The 24,390-nt window shown below is 42.2% G+C and overlaps 1 protein-coding gene across 1 annotated transcript; it reads left to right on the forward strand.

Annotated features, from left to right (window-relative positions):
* The first annotated feature begins 1,717 nt into the window (after positions 1–1,717).
* On the forward strand, positions 1,718–22,605 carry LOC139419508 (neuronal acetylcholine receptor subunit alpha-10-like). Its single transcript, XM_071169467.1, has 6 exons — positions 1,718–1,947; positions 14,322–14,467; positions 14,584–14,738; positions 16,263–16,509; positions 19,821–20,106; positions 21,008–22,605. Exons 1-6 carry the CDS (start codon positions 1,887–1,889, stop codon positions 21,868–21,870), a joined length of 1,758 nt encoding a protein of 585 aa, XP_071025568.1. The 5' UTR covers positions 1,718–1,886; the 3' UTR covers positions 21,871–22,605.
* Positions 22,606–24,390: the final 1,785 nt, after the last annotated feature.

The following is a 24,390-nucleotide window of genomic DNA, read 5'->3' on the forward strand; positions in this document are numbered from 1 at the left end:
TTTTTAAAAGGCCTAATGCATTTTTAAAGGGCTTTCCTTTCTCCAGATGAAGTTCCTTGCTTACATTGTGTTACAATGAACAGGGTTGCTGAGTGGGACCATGCGTGTCGCTGGCTGGACGGCTGCGTTAAGTTCCTGACACCTGACGTGTAAACGGGACAAGCAGTACCATTACATTGAACTCGGACAAGTGGCCTACCTTCTCTGTTCAATTATACACATCACCTGCCCTTCCTTGCAGATGTTTCTTTAAACAACTAATGGTGGGTTTTCCGTCCTATGTTACAGTAGTTATGGAGTCCGTGCCAGTTGGACTCTTCTCTGGTGCCCCGTGTTATAGCTTTAAAGTTTGTTTCAAATGGATTTACAGTATTGCATGTAACCTACCATTCATTCATTCTGCACATTATTACAGTGCCTTCAAAAAGTATTTGTACCCGATTACTTATTCCACAATTTATTGTTAAAGCCGGAGTTCAAAATGGATGAAATAGGTTTTGTTTCTCACCCATTACACACAATATCCCATAATGACAGTGAGAACTAGATATGGCCTTGTGTTTTAGGTTATTGTCCTGCTGAAAGGTGTGTGATGAAAAGCAGATGGAACAAGGTTTTCCTCTAGGATTTTGCCTGTGCTTAGCTCCATTACTTTTCATCCTGGGAAAAACTCCCCAGTCCTTAACAACTACAAGCATATACACAACATGATGCAGCCACCACTATTCTTGAAAAAAATTGAACTTTAATGTATTGTTTTTGCCCCAAACGTAACACTTTTGTATTCAGGACAAAAAGTATATTGCTTTGCTGCATTTTTTTGCAGTATTACTGTAGTGCCTTGTTGCAAACAGGATGCATGTTTTGGAATATTTTTATTCTCTCCATCAGGGGTCTCAAAACTAATTCCAGTGAGGGCCTAGCTTTTGTGTTTTCCTTTCAATTAAGGCCTAAACAACCAGGTGAGGAGAGTTTCTTACTAATTAGTGACCTTAATTCATCAAGTACAAGGGAAGAGTGAAAACCCGCATACATTCAGCCCTCCGTGGATTGACATGTTCTACAGGCTTCTTTCCTTTCACTCTGTCAATTATGTTAGTATTGCGTAGTAACTACAATGGTGTTCATCCATCTGCAGTTTTCACCTATCACACCCATTAAACTCTTAACTGATTAAGTCACCATTGGCCTCATGGGGAAATCCCTGAGCAGTTTCCTTCGACTCTGGTGACTGTGTTAGGAAGGAGGCCTGTAATTTTGTAGTGACTGGGTGTATTGATACACCATCCAAAGTGTAAAAACTTCACCATGCTCAAAGGAATATTCAATGTCTGCTTTATTTTTTTACATCTACCAATAGATGACTCAAAGAAGGGCACTGGAACTTGTGACTTAAGCACATTTTTACTCTTGTAATTATTTAGGTTCGTATAACAAAGGAGTTGAATACTCATTAACTCTATGAATTTGTAAAAAATTCGAAAAACATCATTCCACTTTGACATTATCGGGTATTCTGTGTAGGCCGGTGACTATTTAATTTTTTTCTCTCAAATTAATCCATTTTAAATTCAGGCTTTAATCAAAATGTGGATAAAGTTCTGGGGTGTGAATACTTTAATGGCAGTGTATATAACATCGCACGGCGCGCCATGCCTCCTCTTGCACCATGTGGGGCGCGCACCACAGCGCGGTAAGAAGACTAGGTTACTGGATACAGCGGCAGTCCATCCAAAACCAGCTCTGTGCGCAGCTGTCTCTTCGCAGCGCGTTTCAGGCCTACGCTGAACTCCCCAAATACGGTAAATTCTCTCAGCTGTAGGGGGCTATTTTGCTCTTCTGCCCGCTGTGTCAAACAACTCGGCATATTGTGCCAGTTCAGCACCATGCATCTATGGAGAGTCTTTTCTACGTGGCTATTCTTCCTCTGTTTTAGTTTTCTTCCAGGTACGTGCTCATTTTTTGCTTAACAATTTAACAACATGTATTGCATTAGAGACAAGGTTCTGATTGCTTATCGATGGAAGAATTTGAGGGCAATTTTTCTCACTTTAGCAGTCCGTAGCCTAACAGTAGGCCATTTCGTTTTATTCCCCGAGTGTTCTAAAATGCCCACTACAATATAGTGACCTAACTGACCTAACATTGAAAATGTGGCAGATTATACATTCACATTGGATGCTGAATGAATGAACAACCCCTCAACGATGTATTAAGGTGCAAAGGTGGACTGTGGATATGACATGCATGCATCCATGAACTGTCACTATGTACTCTGGGTTGGTGATTTCAGGATGAAAACTTAGGTGATGTACTTGGTCTACCATGTCATAGTGCTTGACCCTATTATTAATGTTATTGCTGGTGTCACTCTTCACAAAACTGTGGAGATGATGTGTTTGTACATTAATACCTGATTGATGTGCCCATGCTTCTACATCTGCATTGGTTGCTCGTTGAGGGTTTAGGCTGGGTTTCTTTATAAACACTGGGACAACTGCTGATATAAAACGGGCTTTATACATTTGATTGATTGCACTCATGGCAAGCTGTTCCTCTCATAATTCCTCTCTCTTGCTCTCCATATCATCCCTTGATAATCCCCACCATCTGGGTCTCAAACCAACAGCTCGTGTGTTCTGACGTGACCACTGAGCTGAAAGAGCAAATATACACACACACACACACACACACACACACACACACACACACACACACACACACACACACACACACACACACACACACACACAAAAGAGATCAGAGCAGATGAGAGAATGACAGATTACACCATTACACCTACAAACTCTGTTGTCTGGACACGTGATATCTGCCAGCAGTCAACGGGTTAATGCTGTCATCCCTGTGACCTCTAACCCAGACTCATGCCTGGTCCTGCAGATACTGACAGGAGACAAAAGATAGCAGATGAATAAAGGGGAAACAGGAGCTGTGGTTACACCTTGCATTAACATGTGGTTGTGGTCATCCGATCAAGATGATCCGATAAGTATGGTAATAAAATGTCTCTTATATTCCCATAGTGTCCGTATTGTGACCAGATTCCCTGGTTCTTCCCTGTATGCAAATTAATCCACCTGCCTTGGTCCTTCCTTATGATACAAGCTGTATACAGTAAATCAACAGAAAACAGCACACTTTTATAGTCAATAGTTTTACACATTATTACAGCCTATATTTAAGACAGATATGCTACTGTCTCAATATCCTCGACCTGTCCACAGCTGTACAAATAAATATTATTTCATATACAGTGCCTTGCGAAAGTATTCGGCCCCCTTGAACTTTGCGACCTTTTGCCACATTTCAGGCTTCAAACATAAAGATATAAAACTGTATTTTTTTGTGAAGAATCAACAACAAGTGGGACACAATCATGAAGTGGAACGACATTTATTGGATATTTCAAACTTTTTTAACAAATCAAAAACTGAAAAATTGGGCGTGCAAAATTATTCAGCCCCCTTAAGTTAATACTTTGTAGCGCCAACTTTTGCTGCGATTACAGCTGTAAGTCGCTTGGGGTATGTCTCTATCAGTTTTGCACATCGAGAGACTGACATTTTTTCCCATTACTCCTTGCAAAACAGCTCGAGCTCAGTGAGGTTGGATGGAGAGCATTTGTAAACAGCAGATTTCAGTTCTTTCCACAGATTCTCGATTGGATTCAGGTCTGGACTTTGACTTGGCCATTCTAACACCTGGATATATTTATTATTGAACCATTCCATTGTAAATTTTGCTTTATGTTTTGGATCATTGTCTTGTTGGAAGACAAATCTCCGTCCCAGTCTCAGGTCTTTTGCAGACTCCATCAGGTTTTCTTCCAGAATGGTCCTGTATTTGGCTCCATCCATCTTCCCATCAATTTTAACCATCTTCCCTGTCCCTGCTGAAGAAAAGCAGGCCCAAACCATGATGCTGCCACCACCATGTTTGACAGTGGGGATGGTGTGTTCATTGTGATGAGCTGTGTTGCTTTTACGCCAAACATAACGTTTTGCATTGTTGCCAAAAAGTTCAATTTTGGTTTCATCTGACCAGAGCACCTTCTTCCACATGTTTGGTGTGTCTCCCAGGTGGCTTGTGGCAAACTTTAAACAACACTTTTTATGGATATCTTTAAGAAATGGCTTTCTTCTTGCCACTCTTCCATAAAGGCCAGATTTGTGCAATATACGACTGATTGTTGTCCTATGGACAGAGTCTCCCACCTCAGCTGTAGATCTCTGCAGTTCATCCAGAGTGATCATGGGCCTCTTGGCTGCATCTCTGATCAGTCTTCTCCTTGTATGAGCTGAAAGTTTAGAGGGACGGCCAGGTCTTGGTAGATTTGCAGTGGTCTGATACTCCTTCCATTTCAATATTATCGCTTGCACAGTGCTCCTTGGGATGTTTAAAGCTTGGGAAATCTTTTTGTATCCAAATCCGGCTTTAAACTTCTTCACAACAGTATCTCGGACCTGCCTGGTGTGTTCCTTGTTCTTCATGATGCTCTCTGCGCTTTTAACGGACCTCTGAGACTATCACAGTGCAGGTGCATTTATACGAAGACTTGATTACACACAGGTGGATTGTATTTATCATCATTAGTCATTTAGGTCAACATTGGATCATTCAGAGATCCTCACTGAACTTCTGGAGAGAGTTTGCTGCACTGAAAGTAAAGGGGCTGAATAATTTTGCACGCCCAATTTTTCAGTTTTTGATTTGTTAAAAAAGTTTGAAATATCCAATAAATGTCGTTCCACTTCATGATTGTGATTCATGATTCTTCACAAAAAAATACAGTTTTATATCTTTATGTTTGAAGCCTGAAATGTGGCAAAAGGTCGCAAAGTTCAAGGGGGCCGAATACTTTCGCAAGGCACTGTATACATTTAATAATGTTATTTCCATGCCCTTAATCCTTCTCTTTACTAGTATGTATCTTCTGTCTTTGCAAGGGTTCGTTCTGAGTGAAAGAGAATATTCTTTTTTGTTTGTTATCATTATTGCTACCCTCTTCTTGCTGAACAGTAGGAAGAGGAAAACACCTGTCCTGTTGCCAGTCGTTCTAGTTTTCTATGTTCCTCTTTAGATAAATGTGTTTCGTGGAGAAAGGTGATATCACATCCAGTTTTAACAATATTGTTTTCCTTCTTAAGGCCATTTACATTTTTATTCCGCCAGCAATTTAAATGTATACTGTAAGTATTGAGAACTCTTCCTAACTGGGGTTATTATCTTTGTTTCTTGTAGAACCCCAAATGCATTGGTCTCCTCCCATTTCCACATAATATTGTATTTATTTTAGTTGTATGTGATCCGTTGCATATATTTTTTTCCAGCACTGTCTTTAGAAATTGTTTTTGTTCGAACTGTACATTAAGACATTATTACCAAGCCCAAACCAAAGGCTATTTAAAATCATGAATAAAATGACCTCCAACGGTGCTACCACTTTCCTTGGGTAGCATTGTTTCGTCACATGGATTCTAGGGCCCATAATAAATTGGAACCCTTCCCTTGTAGTGTGACACTTACAGCACAAAATCAGGTTAGCAGCAGTAAGCACTTCCTACCCTTTCACCTCAGTTGTAATATATCACTTCTGTACAATTAGAGAAAAAAAATGACTGAATGCATGAATTCCTTTCAAATTAGACAGATAATACACATACTAATATAGGCACTTCATACAAAAATCAAATGACCTTTAACCAGGAGCAGCATTCAGTTGAAATTAAGCATTTAAGCAAACAGATATTATTTTATGTTATAGCATGAGATTCAATGTAGTCCATGTTTCTGGTCATACCTCGTACCAATAATAATGATAAGTAGTATCAGAAGTAATGAAATTAATATTAATAGTGTTAGTAACCATAATATGAATCATGATAATATCAATAATGAGGATCATTTTAATTGTAGTAATAACATCAATGAAAGTAATAGTAATAGTAATAAATTATAATAATCATAATAAATAGTGGTAACCATAATGGTAGTACAAATGATCATATCACTGATAATAAATAAGAGGATTTGGTGTAGGACGGAGTGCATTCAGAAAGTATTCAGAGCCCTTGACCTTTTCCACATTTTGATACATTACAGCCTTATTCTAAAATGTATTAAATAAATGTTTTCCCTCAGCAATCTACACACAATACCCCATAATGACAAAGCAAAAAAACGTTTTTAGAAATTGTTACAAACTTGTTAAAAATAAAAAAACGGAAGTATGACATTTACTCAGTACTTTGTTGAAACACCTTTGGCAGCGATTGCAGCCTCAAGTTTTTGGGGGGTATGACGCTACAAGCTTGGCCCACCTGTATTTGGGGAGTTTCTCACATTCTTCTCTGCAGATCCTCTCAAGCTCTGTCAGGTTGGATGGGGAGAGTCGCTGCACAGCTATTTTCAGGTCTTTCCAGAGATGTTCAATCGGGTTCAAGTCTGGGCTCTGGCTGGGCCACTCAAGGACATTCAGAGACTTGTCCCGAAGCCACTCCTGCGTTACCTTGGCTGTGTGCTTAGGGTCATTGTCCTGTTGGAATGTGAACCTCCAGCCCGGTCTGAGGTGCTGAGTGCTCAGGAGTAGGTTTTCATCAAGGATCTCTCTGTACTTTGCTCCGTTCATCTTTTTCTCGATCCTGACTAGTCTCCAAGTTCCTGCCGCTGAAAAACATCCCCACAGCATGATGCTGTTACCACCATGCTATATATATATCAACTTTTCGCTTTGTTATTATGAGGTATTGTGTGTAGATTGATTAAATAAATTTTTTCCTCATCAATTTTAGATTAAGGCTGTAACGTAACAAAGTGGAAAAAGTCAAGGGGCATGATGACTTTCCGAATCCACTGTATGTACAAAAGTATGTGGACACCCCTTAAAATTAGTGGATTCGGCTATTTCAACCACACTCGTTGCTGCCAGGTGTTTAAAATGGAGCACACAGCCAAGCAATCTTCATATACATTGGCAGTAGAATGGCCTTACTGAAGAGCTCAGTGACTTTCAACGTGGCACTGAAATAGGATGCTACCTTTCCAACAAGTCAGTTCATCAAATTTCTGCCCTGCTAGGGTTGCCCTGGTCAACTGTTAGTGCTGTTATTGTGAAGTGGAAACATCTAGGAGCAGCAACGGCTCAGCCATGAAGTGGTAGGCAACACAAGCTCACAGAACGGGACCGCTGAGTGCTGAAGCGTGTAGCTCATAAAGAAATTGCCTGTCCTCGGTTGCAAAACTCACTACCGAGTTCCAAACGGACACTGGAAGCAACGTCAGCCCAATAACTGTTTGTTAGGTTTCCATTGCCAAGCAGTCGCTCACACGCCTAAGATCACCATGTGCAATTCCAAGGGAACACTGCTTGCCCCAATGCACTGTGCCAACTGTAAAGTTTGGTGGAGGAAGAATATTGGGCTGAGGCTGTTTTTCATGGTTCGGGCTAGGCCCCTTAGTTCCAGTGAAGGGAAAGCTTAATGCTACAGCATACAATGACATTCTAGACATTTCTGTGCTTCCAACTTTGTGGCAACAGTTTGGGGAAGGCCCTTTGCTGTCTCAGCATGACAATGCCGCTGTGTACAAAGCAAGGTCCATACATAAATGGTTTGTCTAGATCAGTGTGAAAGAACTTGACTGGCCTGCACAGAGCCCTGACCTCAACTCCATCGGACACCTTTGGGATGAATTGGAACGCAGACTGCGAGCCAGGCCTAATCGCCCAACACCAGTGCCCGACCTCACTGATGTTCTTGTGGTTGAATGTAAGCAAGTCCTCACAGCAATGTTTCAACATCTAGTGGAAAGCCTTCCCAGAAGAGTGGATGCTGTTATAGCAGCAAATGGGGGACCATCTCCATATTAATGCCCATGATATTGGAATGAGATGTTCAATGAGCAGGTTTCCACATACTTTAGGTCATATAGTGTATGTTACATACTATGGTTAGGGGTAACATTTAAAGTTATGGTTAGTGATAGTGATATAAAAAATTATTTGTGATTAGAAAGCTTGTTAATTATGTCCAGATAGTGATGACCCAGAGCCATAGTAAATGAGGTCCTGGCTTCTGAAACGACCATTAGAGTTGATCCCAAAGTTCTTGTGTGTGTGTGTGCATGTGTTTGTGTCTCTGTGTGAGTGTGTGTGTGTGTCCAGTTGCTAGAGGAGAGCGAGTTGAGTGAAGGGCATGAGCAGGATTATGGCTGGGGGCAGTATTGAGTAGCTTGGATGAATAAGGTGCCCAGAGTAAACTGCCTGCTACTCAGGCCCAGTTGCTAATATATGCATATTATTAGTATATCGAAATGTTTAAACCTATTTTTCCATATATAGACAGACGCACCATATGTGTTAGAATAAAATCAACTACATATGCAGTGAGATTGTCTGATGCTTTAACTTCTTATGGCTGGGGGCAGTATTGAGTATCTTGCATAAATAAGATGCCCAGAGTAAACTGCCTGGTACTCAGGCCCAAAAGCTAGAATATTAGTAGATTTGGATAGAAAACACTGAAGTTTCTAAAACGGTTTGAATGATGTCTGTGAGTATAACAGAACTCACATGGCAGGCAAAAACCTGAGAAACAATCCAGGAAGTGGGAAATCTGAGGTTTGTAGTTTTTCAACTCTTTGCTTATGGAATATACAGTGTCTATGGGGTCAAATTGCACTTCCTAAGGCTTCCACTAGATGTCAACAGTCTTTAGAACCTTGTTTGATGCTTCTACTGTGAAGGAGGGGGCAATGGGAGCTGAATGAGTCAGTGGTCTGGCAGAGTGGCATGAGCTGACCACGCGCGTTCACGTAAGAGTTAGCTTGAGTTCCTGAAGACAAAGGATTCTCCGGTTGGAACATTATTGAATATTTATGATAAAAAAACATCCTAAAGATTGATTCTATACTTCGTTTGACATGTTTCTACGGACTGTAATGGAACTTTTTGACTTTTCGTCTGCTTGCGCGTCATGAAGGTGGATTACTGGGCTAAACGCGCAAACAAAAAGGAGGTATTTGGACATAAATTATGGACTTTATCGAACAACTCAAACATTTATTGTGGAACTGGGATTCCTGGGAGTGCATTCTGATGAAGATCATCAAAGGTAAGTGAATATTTATAACGTTATTTCTGACTTCTGTTGACTCCACAACATGGCGGATATCTGTATGGCTTGATTTGTTGTCTGAGAGCTGTACTCAGATTATTGCATGGTGTGCTTTTTCGGTAAAGCTTTTTTGAAATCTGACACAGCGGTTGCATTAAGGAGAAGTGTATCTATAAATCCATGAATAATAGTTGTATCTTTTATCAATGTTTATTATGAGTATTTTTGTAAATTAATGTGGCTCTCTGCAAAATCAACGGATATTTTGGAACTACTGAACATAACGCGCCAATGTAAACTCAGATTTTTGTATATAAATATGAATTTTATCGAACAAAACATACATGTATTGTGTAACATGAAGTCCTATGAGTGTCATCTGATGAAGATCATCTAAGGTTAGTGATTAATTTTATCTCTATTTCTGCTTTTTGTGACTCCTCTCTTTGGCTGGAAAATGGCTGTGTGTGTTTTTGTGACTAGGCTCTGACCTAACATAATCAGATGTTGTGCTTTCGCTGTAAAGCCTTTTTGAAATCAGACACTGTGGTGGGATTAACAACAAGTGTATCTTTAAAATGGTGTAAAATAATTCTATATTTCAGGAATTGTAATTATGAGATTTCTGTTGTTTTGAATTTGGCACCCTGCACTTTCACTGACTGTAGTCATATCGATCCCGTTAGCGGGATTCAAGCCATAATTAATCGTGCCATGGTAAAACATGCACTCCTGTAGATCTGTAATAATTGGATGGTGAAACTTGCATCCAGCCAACCAGAAAAGCAAGGCGAAGCATTTCAGGCATTCTTTAAAGTCAGCACAATCCTTTTCCAGTAAAGAAACAGTATTTTTTTATTTATTTAGCCAAGGCGTTTAGAATTGTGGAGTGGAGCTTTAATATTACACAATGACATCACGTTCCCTGAGGTACCTTCAAAATTACTCTGCAATCATAATTTAATCAAAAAACACTGTTTCCATCAATAAAGAAAGTTTGACAAAAGAAAAATCTACCCCCGACGAACAGATAACATTTTTGTTGATCTTTACAGCTGCCATTTCTATTTTTATTTAACTAGGCAACTAGGCAAGTCAGTGAAGAAAAATTCTTAGTTACAACATTGCTTTTCCTACACCGGCCAAACCCGGACCAATTGTGCGTCACCCTATGGTACTCCCAATCACAGCCGGTTGCTGCCAACAAACTCCCGCTCCTCCTCTGGCGCTCATTGTCGCCAGTTTACTCATTATTATGCACACCTGCCACCATCGTTAAGCGCACCTGCGCTTCATGAGACTCATCTGGACTCTATCACCTTCCTGATTACCTCCCCTTTATCTGTCACTCCCTTTGGTTCTTTCCCCAGGTGTTATTGACTCTGTTTCATGCCTGTTCACTACTCGTGTTTCTTGTTTTGTTTATTTATCAAATTCAATCCCTGTACTTGCTTCTTGATTATTAGTGTACATATTACAGAATAACGTCTCCCCCAAAGGGAAGCAACAGGGCTTTTTTTTTTCATATTTAAAAAATAAATAAAATTCAACTGGTGACGTCGGGTCCAAGGGCGGCTGCCAACGCAACCGGGGATGCCCCAGCTGGCTAGTCAAGCTTCCATGCCTCAGCTGGCTTGATAGGTTCACAAACCTCGGTTGGCTTGTCAGGCTTCCATTGCCGACGCTACTGGGGTTCCCGCGCCTCAGTTGGCTCTGCAGGTTCCCTCGCCTCAGCTGGCTCTGCAGGTTCTTGGTTCTCGGGACTGTCTCTTTGGTCGGCGGCTGGAGCTGCGCATCAGGGACAGGGTACTGTCTCGTCTACTCTCGCTCCTCCTCTCTGGCACTCGTTGTTGCCAGTTTGCTCATTATTACGCACACCTGCGCTTCATGAGATCCACCTGGACTCTATCACCTTCCTTATTACCTCCCCCTATACTGTATCTGTCACTCCATTTGGTTCTTTCCCCAGGCGTTATTGATTGTTTGTTTCATGTCTGTATGCCAAGTGTTTCTTGTTCTGTTTGTTAATTTATTCAATTCACTCCCTGTACTTGCTTCCCGATTCTTAAGTACACGTTACACACTTCTTAATGGTCTCTGAACGTTACTAAAGATTTTATGAAAAGTTTTCTTACCGTTCTCTGAACAGTTTGAGAACATGACTTTAAATAGAACCATTAGGAAATGTTATGCTGGGGTATTAAAATTCCCACAGGGGAATGTTACTAACATTCTCTGAACTACTCAATTCAATGTAAAGTGATGAAATACCAAGATTGTTTTTTTTTCTTCAAGTTCCTTATGTGCGGATACTGTTCCAAAGTCAAGCAGCTATCCAGCACCATTCCCATACAATTGTGGGAGGGTTGTATGCAAAATAACCATAGGACAACCACACTCACCAAGTGCCAAGAAACATAGTTCTCAATGTTATGTGCTAGCTGGGATTTGCCTGTTTTTCGAATTTCTCTCTCCCACACAAACACATGCATGCGTTGTTTGAGAATTAGTGCCTGTACAATCTTTGGCAGTAGTAGGTGTCTCAAATAAAATATTATTGGTTACATTCGCCGAATACAACAGTGAAATGCTAACTTACGAGCCCATTCCCAACAGTGCAAGGTTAAAAAGTAAGACAAATTTGATAAAGAAAATATTAACACAAAAACAATGGGGCTATATACAAGGAGTACCAGTACCAAGTCAATGGGCAGGGGTACGAGGTAGTTGAGGTAATGCAGTATGTGGGTAGGGGTAAAAGTGACAAGGCAGTCAGAATATATAAATGGAGTAGCAGCAGCATACGTAAAGTGTGTCTGTGTGTCATCGGCAAACGTAAGGATGGTGTTGGAGTTGTGAGCGGCCACGCAGTCGTGGGTGAACAGCGAGTACAGGATGGGACTGAGCATGTACCCCTGAGGGGCCCCCCTGTTGAGGGTCAGCGTGGCGGATGTGTTGTTGTCTACCCTCACCACCTGGGGGCGGTCCATCAGGACATCCAGGATCTATTTGCAGAGGGAGGTGTTCAGTCCCAGGTTCCTTGGCTTAGTGATGAGCTTGGAGGGCACTATGGTGTTGAATGCTGAGCGGTTGTCAATGAACAGCATTCTTGCGTAGGTGTTCCTTTTGTCCAGGTGGGAAAGGGCAGAATTGGAGTGGGTCCAGTATTTTTGGGATGATGGTGTTGATGTGAGCCATGACCAGCCTTTCAAGGCATCTCATGGCTACAAATGTGAGTGCTACGGGGCGGTAGTCATTTAGACAGGTTACCTTGTTGTTCTTAGGCACAGGGACTATGGTGGTTTGCTTGAAATATGTAGGTATTACAGACTTGGTCAGAGAGAGGTTGAAAATGTCAGTGAAGACACTTGCCAGCTGGTCAGCGCATGCTCTGAGTACACGTCCTGGTAATCCATCTGGCCCTGTGGCCTTGTGAATGCTAACCTGTTTAAAGATCTTACTCACATCGGCTACAGAGAGCGTGATCACACAGTCGTCTGGAACAGCTGGTGCTCTCACACATGGTTCAGTGTTGCTTGCCTTGAAGCGGGCATAGAAGGCATTTAGCTCGTCTGGTAGGCTCACGTCACTGGGCAGATCTTGGCTGGGTTCCCCGTTGTGTAGAGACAATGAGTGTGTAAAATGTTTTGCTATCGGTGGTGTAGTGCCAGATAGAGCGTGGCTGTGCTGCACTTTGCTGTCTGCAGTAGGAAGTGAATGGACAGGCATTTAGCAGCTCTAGATGGACACGTTATCTCATTTACTGTTTATAATTACCTACCTGCTTATCTCCTCCCCTCTCCTCCCTTCTCCTCCGTTCTCTAACGTCTCTCCATCATTTCTCTCCAGAGCGTTCAGTAATTACCTCCTTCCCTCCATACCTTTCTCTCTGTCTTTCCTCATCTTACCCTAAAGTCACTCCTAATTTACTACTCCATGTTTATCACTCCAATATTTCCCATTTCTGTTTCCATTCATCTCCCTCAATACTCTCTCTCTCATCCTCTGTTTGTCTGTCTGTCTCTGTCTCTTTCTTTCTCATTCTATCACTCTCTCTCTGCCTGTCTGTCTCTGTGTCTGTCTGTCAAATTGTATTTCTAATTAAATTGACATGAGATTGGAATTGTATTGTTTATTTGTTTGTTTGTTGCCAAACCAATTCCAAATATAACTGGGCCTCAATAAGCTGTCCCAAACCCAACAGCAACTCTTCCAACAAAGGCTTGAGAGACTGCAGGATTCTCCCACCACTTCATCAATGAATTAATAATTAACGTTCCTACATATACACTGAACAAAAATATCAATGCAACATGAAACGATTTCAAAGATTTTACTGAGTTACAGTTCATATAAGGAAATCAGTCAATTAAAATAAATTCATTAGGGCCTAATCTATGGATTTCACATGACTGGGAATACAGATATGCATCTGTTGGTCACATATACCTTAACAAAAGGTAGGGGTGTGTTCTGCGGTTGTGAGGCCGGTTGAACATACTGACAAATTCTCTAAAACAACGTTGGAGGGGGCTTATGGTAGAGAAATGAACATTACATTATCTTGCAACAGCTCTGGTGGACATTCCTGCAGTCAGCATGCCAATTGCACACTCCCTCAAAATTCTTGACATCTGTGGCATTGTGTTGTGTGACAGACCTGCACATTTTAGAGTGGCCTTTTATTGTCCCCAGCACAAGGTGCACCTGTGTAATGACCATGCTGTTTAATAAGCTTGTTGGTTTGCCACGCCTGTCAGCTGGATGGAACATGCTGGCAAAGGAGAAATGTTCACTAACAGGGATGTAAACAAATTTGTGCACAACATTTGAGAGAAGTAAGCTTTTTGAGTGTATGGAAAATGTCTTGTTCAGTATTGGAAGGAGGCTAACCAAAGTTACTGTAACATTATCAAATGTAATGGTTGTAGTGAGTCATGCACGGAGGACCAGACATACATGTAGGCTAGCTTTGGAGTCATTTAGTGGATTACAAGGTACCACTTAGGTTAATCAAGCTGGGATGCTGTTGAGTCAATTTGCCCCATTCCTTTGAGGAACTGAGGCTTGAATTAGAATAATAATGAAGGTTGTGAGTGATGTGGTTTTAATGTGATTCCTTAAGTTCTGCTAGGCTTTATTTACTGTGCTTACAACTCACTCACTTACTCTCTCTCTCTCTGGCAGTGTGTCTGGGTGCTCATGGGAGATATGCTCAGAAGTTGTTGACTGATTTGTTCGCTAACTACACCAACGCTCTGAGACCGGTAGAGGACACAGACCACATCATCAACGTCACACTGCAGATCACCCTCTCACAGATCATTGACATGGTAAACACACACAAAAACATATACACAAATGCATACATACACAAGGTCACCACAATGACCCCACATGCACTACTTATCCTCTGTATAGGCCTCCTCTGATACTGTTTTCCCTGCAGGATGAGCGGAACCAGATCCTGACCACGTACCTGTGGATCCGGATGGTGTGGACGGACGCCTACCTCACTTGGAAGAAGGAGGACTACGATGGTCTCGATACCATCCGCATACCTAGTAGTTATGTATGGAGGCCTGATATTGTCCTATATAACAAGTAGGTCTGGCTGGTATTGAGACACATCAGTTCTTCCTGCAGGGGTTTGTTATCCTCTTCCTCACATTCCTTTTCCTCACCCTCCTCTGCTATGGACACAACCTGGACACCCTAGATGCTATTACTCAGGGGGTGTCAAGGCCACAGGTGTGCTTCTGATGCTCATCACAGTGTATTGGAGCAGTAGTTTTTTCACTAGTGTCAGGGGTTCTTCCTGGTTAGGTTACGTCGACAGAACGGTTTCCTGGCACTAGTTATAATTTATGTCAATGTCAACCTGAAATGAAAAATAAATAGAACTAAAGACAAGGTTGGTCGCCTGTCTTTTCCAGTATGCGGTTTTTACGCTTGTTTTTGGATACTAGTTGTTCTTGCCAAAACTAGCACCTGGATCTTGACGTACTGCTATGCACAGGGTTTTGTATTGGGTGATACAGTATAAGTGGAATAGTCCTTCTATTTATTATTTCACAGTATCTTTTTCTCCCTTTATTTTGTTATGTTTTAATCTCTATTTGTTGTAATTACAACACACAACTGAATCAGTAAACCCTTTAGGATGGGCTTGACTTGAACATGTTCTATATCGTTTTTTCCAGAGATTATATCTTGACAGGTGTGAGGGATGTGTGTTACATGAAACTCAAAATAATCCCCTTCCTGAATCCCTGTTGGAGGATGGTTCGTAGCAGGGGGATGCCACAGAATGCAGATTAAGTTCCTAAAATATGGCTTCTGAAAAGATTCCTTTGAGGGTGGTGACTATTAAAGTTCTATGTTCAGTCCAGTCCCCGTGATCAAGGTCAGAAATGTAGTGAGAGTGCTGAGTGTAGGAGTTGGCTATGAGAGGAGGGCTCCACTCCTGGCCTCCCCAATCTCTTTGTGCCTCGACCATCCTGTCATCCTGCCTGACCATCATGACATCCTTTATCTCTCTGTGAGTCATTCAGGTTTCCTGTCGTTAACTGTCATTAACCCTCTCATCTGCCTCTTCAACCACTCCATCTGTCTTTAAGTCTGTCTGTCTGTCTTTAAGTCTTTATGTCTGTCTGTCTGTCTGTCTGTCTGTCTGTCTGTCTGTCTGTCTGTCTGTCTGTCTGTCTGTCTGTCTGTCTGTCTGTCTGTCTGTCTGTCTGTCTGTCTGTCTGTCATTAAGGTATTAGACACTCCATGCCCATCGTCCTTCCCTACATTTCTGCCCTCTGTCTTTTCCCAGTCACACCTCTAAAGAGTCTTTAGTCTATTGACAGTAAGTATATCTTTTCTCTTTTTCTTTAATATCAATTGTAGATAAGAAAAAAAATTATATGGTTTTAATTGCCTTCTATGTTCGCGAATGAATTCCTCACATACTCATTCCCCTGGCTCTTCTCCCTCCCTCCGTCTCTCCTCCTCCCATCATCCTTTTGCTATTTCTCCCCCATACACTCCCCCCTCTTTCCAAACTCCCTACTCCCCCTTCACCCTCTCCTCCCTCTCACCTCTTACCCATACACCCCCCCCCCCCCCCCCCCCCCCCCCCAGTGCTGATGACCAGTTCTCCAGCTCTATGGAGACCAACGTGGTGATCCGTAACGACGGACAGATCATGTGGGACCAGCCGGCCATCAGTAAGAGCTCGTGCTCCGTGGATGTGTCCTTCTTCCCATTTGATGCCCAGCAGTGTCGCCTAACCTTCGGCTCCTGGACACACAACGGCAACCAGATGGACCTGGTCAACGCCCTAGACAGCGCTGACCTGGCCGACTTTGTGGCCAACGTAGAGTGGGAGGTCAGATTGATTTGTTTATTTTGCCACTTTTCTATACAGGCTAAGCCTGATCTTTATTCCCTTTTTGCACTTTATTGATTGAAAACACTTTTGCATTTGTAAGACTGTCTTATCTTGATGTTATTTTTACACTGAACAAAACTATAATTGCAACATGTAAAGTGTTGGTCCCAGGTTTCATGAGCTGAAATAAAACATTTTCCATGCATACAAAAAGCTTTTATCTCTGCACTAATTATGTTTAATTTTGTGCACAAATTTGTTTACATCCCTGTTAGTAAGCATTTATTCTTTGCCAAGATAATCCATCCACCTGACAGGTGTGGCATATCAAGAAGCAGATTAAATGGCATGATCATTACACATGTGCACCTTGTCCTGGGGACAATAAAAGGCCGCTCTAAAACATTTTGTCACACAACACAATGCCACAGATGTCTCAAGTTTTTAGGGATCATACAATTGCCATGCTGACTGCAGGAATGTCCACCAGAGCTGTTGCCAGAGTATTTAATGTTAATTTCTCTACCATAAGCCGCCTCCAATGTCATTTTAGACTATGTGGCAGTACGTCCAACCGGCCTCACAAACATAGACCATGTGTATGGCGTCATATGGGCGAGCGGTTTTCTGACGTCAACATTGTGAACAGAGTGCCCCATAGTGGCAGGCATGAGCTACGGACAATGAACACAATTGCATTTTATTGATAGCAATTTGAATGCACAGAGATACCGTGACGAGATCCAAGAGTATGTACAGTGCCTTGCGAAAGTATTCGGCCCCCTTGAACTTTGCGACCTTTTGCCACATTTCAGGCTTCAAACATAAAGATATAAAACTGTATTTTTTTGTGAAGAATCATCAACAAGTGGGACACAATCATGAAGTGGAACGACATTTATTGGATATTTCAAACTTTTTTAACAAATCAAAAACTGAAAAATTGGGCGTGCAAAATTATTCAGCCCCTTTACTTTCAGTGCAGCAAACTCTCTCCAGAAGTTCAGTGAGGATCTCTGAATGATCCAATGTTGACCTAAATGACTAATGATGATAAATACAATCCACCTGTGTGTAATCAAGTCTCCGTATAAATGCACCTGCACTGTGATAGTCTCAGAGGTCCGTTAAAAGCGCAGAGAGCATCATGAAGAACAAGGAACACACCAGGCAGGTCCGAGATACTGTTGTGAAGAAGTTTAAAGCCGGATTTGGATACAAAAAAAATCCCCAAGCTTTAAACATCCCAAGGAGCACTGTGCAAGCGATAATATTGAAATGGAAGGAGTATCAGACCACTGCAAATCTACCAAGACCTGGCCGTCCCTCTAAACTTTCAGCTCATACAAGGAGAAGACTGATCAGAGATGCAGCCAAGAGGCCCATGATCACTCTGGATGAACTGCAGAGATCTACAGCTGAGGTGGGAGACTCTGTCCATAGGACAACAATCAGTCGTATATTGCACAAATCTGGCCTTTATGGAAGAGTGGCAAGAAGAAAGCCATTTCTTAAAGATATCCATAAAAAGTGTTGTTTAAAGTTTGCCACAAGCCACCTGGGAGACACACCAAACATGTGGAAGAAGGTGCTCTGGTCAGATTAAACCAAAATTTAACTTTTTGGGAACAATGCAAAACGTTATGTTTGGCGTAAAAGCAACATCCTGAACACACCATCCCCACTGTCAAACATGGTGGTGGCAGCATCATGGTTTGGGCCTGATTTTCTTCAGCAGGGACAGGGAAGATGGTTAAAATTGATGGGAAGATGGATGGAGCCAAATACAGGACCATTCTGGAAGAAAACCTGATGGAGTCTGCAAAAGACCTGAGACTGGGACGGAGATTTGTCTTCCAACAAGACAATGATCCAAAACATAAAGCAAAATCTACAATGGAATGGTTCAAAAATAAACATATCCAGGTATTAGAATGGCCAAGTCAAAGTCCAGACCTGAATCCAATCGAGAATCTGTGGAAAGAACTGAAAACTTCTGTTCACAAATGCTCTCCATCCAACCTCACTGAGGTCGAGCTGTTTTGCAAGGAGGAATGGGAAAAAATTTCAGTCTCTCGATGTGCAAAACTGATAGAGACATACCCCAAGCGACTTACAGCTGTAATCGCAGCAAAAGGTGGCGCTACAAAGTATTAACTTAAGGGGGCTGAATAATTTTGCACACCCAATTTTTCAGTTTTTGATTTGTTAAAAAACTTTGAAATATCCAATAAATGTCGTTCCACTTCATGATTGTGTCCCACTTGTTGTTGATTCTTCACAAAAAAATACAGTTTTATATCTTTATGTTTGAAGCCTGAAATGTGGCAAAAGGTCGCAAAGTTCAAGGGGGCCGAATACTTTCGCAAGGCACTGTACATGCCAGTCAAGTTATTCCACAACGTCCTCAGCAAACCATTTCTGTATGGACCTAGCTTTGTACACGGTGGCATTGTCATGCTGAAAAAGTAAGGGCCTTCCCCAAACTGTTACCACAAAGCTGGAAGAAAAGAATGGTCTAGAATGTAATTTTATGCTGTAGTGTCAAGATTTCCCTTCACTGGAGCTAAGGAGCCTAGACCATGAAAAACAGCACCAGACCATTATTCCTCCTCCACTGAACTTTACAGTTGGCAATATGCATACGGGAATGTAGAGTTCTACTGACAAGCGCCAAACCCAGATTCATTCATCGGACTGCCAGATGTTGAAGCGTGATTCATAACTCCAGTGTTTCCACTGCTCCAAAGTCCAATGGTGGTGAACTTTACACCACTCCAGCAGACGCTTGGCATTGCGCATGGTGATCTTGGGCTTGTATGTGGCTGCTTGGCCATGGAAACTCATTTCATGAAGCTCCCGACAAACAGTTTCCAGAGGCAGTTTGGAATTTGGTATTGAGTGTTGCAACCGAGGCCAGAAATGTTTTTATTATGAGCTACACGCTTTAGCACTCGGCAGTCCTGTTCTGTGAGCTTGAGTTGCCTACCACTGTTTCTCCTAGACCTTTCCACTTCCCAATAACAGCACTTACAGTTGACTGGGGCAGCTCCAGCAAGGCAGAAATGTGACAAACTGACTTGTTGGAAAGGTCTGCCACGTTGAAAGTAACTGAGCTATCAGTAAGGACTGCCAATGTTTGTCTATGGAGATCGCATGCGCTCGATTTTATTTACATGTCAGCAATGGGTGTTTCTGAAGTAGCTGAATCCACATACTTTGGTGTATACAGTGTACGTGTGTTCTTATACCACTAGACTACCCCAGGCCACGCATTTCTATTATTTTCCATGCTATCCTAACAACAGGTTCTGGGTATGCCAGCCAAGAAGAACGTGATCCTGTATGGCTGCTGCTCAGACCCCTACCCAGACATCACCTACACCCTGCACCTGAAACGCAGGGCCTCCTTCTACATCTTCAACCTACTCATCCCTTGCATGATGATCTCCTTCCTGGCCCCGCTGGGCTTCTACCTGCCGGCTGACTCTGGGGAGAAAGTGTCCCTGGGGGTCACTGTGCTGCTGGCCCTGACCGTGTTCCAGCTGCTGGTGGCAGAGAGCATGCCACCCTCGGAGAACGTACCACTCATAGGTGAGGGGCTTGGGGGTGTTAGAAAGAGAGAGGGGGGAGAGATATGGAGGAGGGAGGGAGAAAAAGAGAATGAGAAAGGGAGAGAGAAACAGCTTGCCATGAGTACAGCAATCAGAGAGAAAGAGACACATTAGAATATATGCTTTTCTCTGGGCTTTTGAGGTCATTTTATCTCCTTCTCCAACACTAACAGAGACTGACCAGCTCGCCTCAGAGACTTTTATAGATCTTCTTCTCCCATAAACTCGGGCAGAAATGTTTAGTGAATATTGAAGGGGTCTTGCTCAGCACAATGTCCTCATACAGCCTCTCTCTGCTGCTCCATTTAACTGCCTGGAATAGTAGATATGTGATACACAGCAGGGAGACCTTTATGAATACTGAATAAGCATATTTTCTATGTACATTCACTATACTATTCCATATTTTATTGTGATAGTATTGGGATGAGCAAAAATCACTTTTGAATCAACTTTGAAATGCATGCAGAGTTAAACAAGAGTGTAGGCATTTTTGCATTTATATTTCAATATAGCAATGATTTGAGTTGTAGTATTTGTGTGTGAGTTGTAGTATTTGTGTGTGCTTGGCTTAGAGAGCTGCTGTACTAAATTGTGTTGGTGTATGTAGGATAATGTTGATGCAATGGTACAGAGGCCAGGCAAGTCGATATTGGCTGTCCAGATCATTTAATGTGCTGCAACCACAGCTTGATAACCTATACCCTGCCTTCTCTCTCTGGAGCAATTATACTTGTCTGTCTATTTAACACGGTCCAGAATCCTGCAAGGCAGTGATGTTATGTTAGCCAATGTACACCATTACATTGAATGATTATGTTTGAATATTTGAGTTGTTATACATGAAATAGACTGTATTGCTGATCACTATTTCTCCACAGGGAAGTACTACATTGCTACCATGACGATGATCACCGCATCGACCGCCCTGACTATCTTCATCATGAATATCCATCACTGTGGTCCGGAGGCGCGTCCCGTCCCTGAATGGGCCCGCCGCTTCATCCTGCACTACCTGGCACGGATCTGCTTCGTCTTCGAGGTGGGAGAGAACTGCTTCACTGGAACCCCCAAGAAACAGGCCCCGCCTGAGCCCCCACCCGACCATAATATCAACCCCCAAACTAGAGGTACTAACTGGGATGTGAACGGGCAGGCCTGGGGGGGCATGGAAGGGAGGGGTGAAGAGGAAGTGGGAGGGGTGGGCATAAAGACTCCGGAAGAGAAAGAGGAGGGGAATAGACTGGATGTGAAGAAAGGGTCATACCAAATGTTTGAGCCCAGTAGGTGGAAAGACGACCTGTTTGTAAGTATAGATGCAGAAGAGGAGGAGGAGGGAGCAGCAGGAAGGGAGAAGGGAGAAGTAGGAGAGGCAGAAAGAGAGAAGTGTTTCAGAGGAAAAATTGGGTGCATGGGAGGGGCAGAGGAAAAAAAAGGCAAAGGTGGAGGAGGAGGAGAGAGAGGCTGTGTGGAAGGAGGAGGTGAAAGAAGGAAAGGATCATTAGGAGGTGCAGAGGATAGGGGTAGGAGGGAGGTGGTGGTGAGCGTCCAGTGTGTGTGTCAGCACCAGGAGCTCCGCAGGAACATAGAGTACATCGCCAGCTGCTATCATGACCAGCGTTCCACTCAGAGACGTACGGGTGAGTGGAGGAAGGTGGCCAAGGTCATGGACCGACTCTTCATGTGGCTCTTCTTTATCATGGTCTTCCTCATGAGCCTCCTCATTATGGGCAAGGCCGTCTGAGCACGTGCAGAGAGCAGAGGGAGAAGACTCCAGGTACAAGTGACCCTCAGGCACAGATCTAAGATCAGATCCTACCCTTCCCAAATGCTGACCTTAACCATTAAGGAGGATCCCAAACTGACCTTAGATCAGTGTCTAATGGTAACTTTATCCTACTCCGAGGGGCAGTAGGCCAACTAAACCATTCAGTGTTTACCACAGGAGATACTGTGTGTGGGGTTTTGTACGTACTGTATACTAGCTGTTAATATTCAGCAATGTGAGGTAGACTTAATTGATCTCATTTCATACAGAAGTAGTTTTCTGTGAGTCTAAAGTGTTTGTAGGGGAGACAGGAACAAACTTCATCTGTGAAATGGAGCCAAAGTAATTATTCTGCCACCTGGCGACTATTATAAACACACAGTTTAACAAGTCCACATTTTTATATTACTATAACTTTTAACGCTCTTCGTCCTTTTACTGATTTACTGTATGTGAATTATCCATTAGACAATTGTATTTTTAAGTGTACTTCTCAGGCCTGCCTGTCACTATATGAGAACGACAGTACTTTATGAGTGCACACCTGAGAAGTGCACACTTTCTTTGAGTGCACTTGACGCTGTTGAAGATTTGATGTGTAGATATAGTATAGAATGACAATGCTAAAATAATAGTAGTGGTCCATGCTTAAGAAGACTAATGTATCCAATGCTTATCACTTGTCTTGTACCATAAACAATATTACATATGTACAAGTACGCCATTAAATGTATTAAATATTTCATAATATCCAAATCCCTCTGACTTTTTCACTTTGTAACCCCAGGAAAACATTTCAGAACCTGCCCCCCATTCCAGTTGTGAGGAATAGGACAGGATACATGGAAGAGAATGAGGGGGACGGTACAATAGGACATGTAGTAATGTAATCCAATAACCCTTTAACATCATTAGGGCTTTGTGAATGAATTAGAAAAGCCATTTAACCTTAACTTTAAAACCCATTGGAGAGTTCAGTTGTGACGGTACAAGGGTAATCTCCCTCATCCACTGCCAGACACGAATTCTGCTCACGATGACAACCATTCATATACACTCCCAAACTACACACACTGTAGATAACAGGATTTTCATAGGCTTTGAACCGGACCGCTTAAACTTGCTTAGTGGAGTGGTGCCAGGAAAATAACCTCTCCCTCAACGTAAAAAAAAATGAAGGAGCTGATTGTGGACTTCATGAGACACTGATCATTATTCACGATTCATTCAGGACTATCTGTAATCACGGTAGCATCCACATTAATGTAGCAGTGCTTAGAAAAAAATTATATTATATAATTATATTAAATTATTAATATTATTAGATTAAATTATAAAAATTTACCATTCATTCCTATTGGGCACAAAATAATCTGAAACAACCCAAACAGCAAATACATCTAAGTTTGTAGAAGCTTGATGCAATCATTGCGTGCTAGCAATATGGGACCAAATACTAAACTTTTTGCTATTTTAGTGCACAAATGAATTTGTCCCAATACATTTGGTGGGACTATGTACAAAAAGTGTTATAATTTCTAAACGTTTCACCTAATATCGATGAAAATACTCTCAAATTAAAGCTGACGGTCTGCAGTTTAACCTCATAGTCATTGTATAATTTTAAATCCAAAGTGCTGGAGTACAGAGTCAAAAAAACAAAAGTAAATGTCACTGTCTGTCACACCTACTCCTGCTCCTTCCTACCGGTGCTCAACATCAACGGTCCTGCTCACGATGACACCAGTCCTGGCAACCCATTACACACACCTGGCAACAATCATTGCTCATACCTGCTCCCCATCGTTACGTACACCGGGACTTCATCATCACCCTGATTACTCTCCCTTTATGTAGCCCTCAGTAGTGTCAGTCATTAGGTAGTGTTGAGTTCGCCCATCGCTCATGTTTGTTCAGTTTATCGGAGAGTGAGGTCTGCACAACGCATCACCGGGGTCAAACAACCTGCCCTCCAAGACACCTACACCACCCGATGTCACAGGAAGGCCAAAAAGATCATCAAGGACAACAACCACCCGAGCCACTGCCTGTTCACCCCGCTATCATCCAGAAGGCGAGGTCAGTACAGGTGCATCAAAGCAAGGAGCGAGAGACTGAAAACCGCTTCTATCTCAAGGCCATCAGACTGTTAAACAGCCATCACTAACATTGAGTGGCAGCTGCCAACATACTGACTCAAATCTCTAGCCACTTTAATAATTAAAAATGGTATGTAATAAATGTATCACTAGTCACTTTAATAAACAATGCCACTTTATATAATGTTTACATACCCTACATTACTCATCTTATATGTATATACTGTACTCTATACCATCTACTGCATCCTGCCTATACCGTTTGGCCATCGCTCATCCATATATTTATATGTACATATTCTTATTCATTCCTTTTCACTTGTGTGTATAAGGTAGTTGTTGTGAAATTGTTAGATTACTTGTTAGATATTACTGCATGGTCGGAACTAGAAGCACA

Source organism: Oncorhynchus clarkii, chromosome 10 (assembly GCF_045791955.1).
Source record: "Oncorhynchus clarkii lewisi isolate Uvic-CL-2024 chromosome 10, UVic_Ocla_1.0, whole genome shotgun sequence".
NCBI lineage: Eukaryota > Metazoa > Chordata > Actinopteri > Salmoniformes > Salmonidae > Oncorhynchus > Oncorhynchus clarkii.

Coding starts and splice junctions, on each gene's coding strand:
- LOC139419508 (XM_071169467.1), top strand. CDS start 1,887: ATGCATCTATGGAGAGTCTTTTCTACGTGGCTATTCTTCCTCTGTTTT. Junction 16,510..19,820: donor TGGCCAACGTAGAGTGGGAG/GTCAGATTGATT, acceptor TCCTAACAACAG/GTTCTGGGTATGCCAGCCAA. Junction 20,107..21,007: donor GGAGAACGTACCACTCATAG/GTGAGGGGCTTG, acceptor ATTTCTCCACAG/GGAAGTACTACATTGCTACC.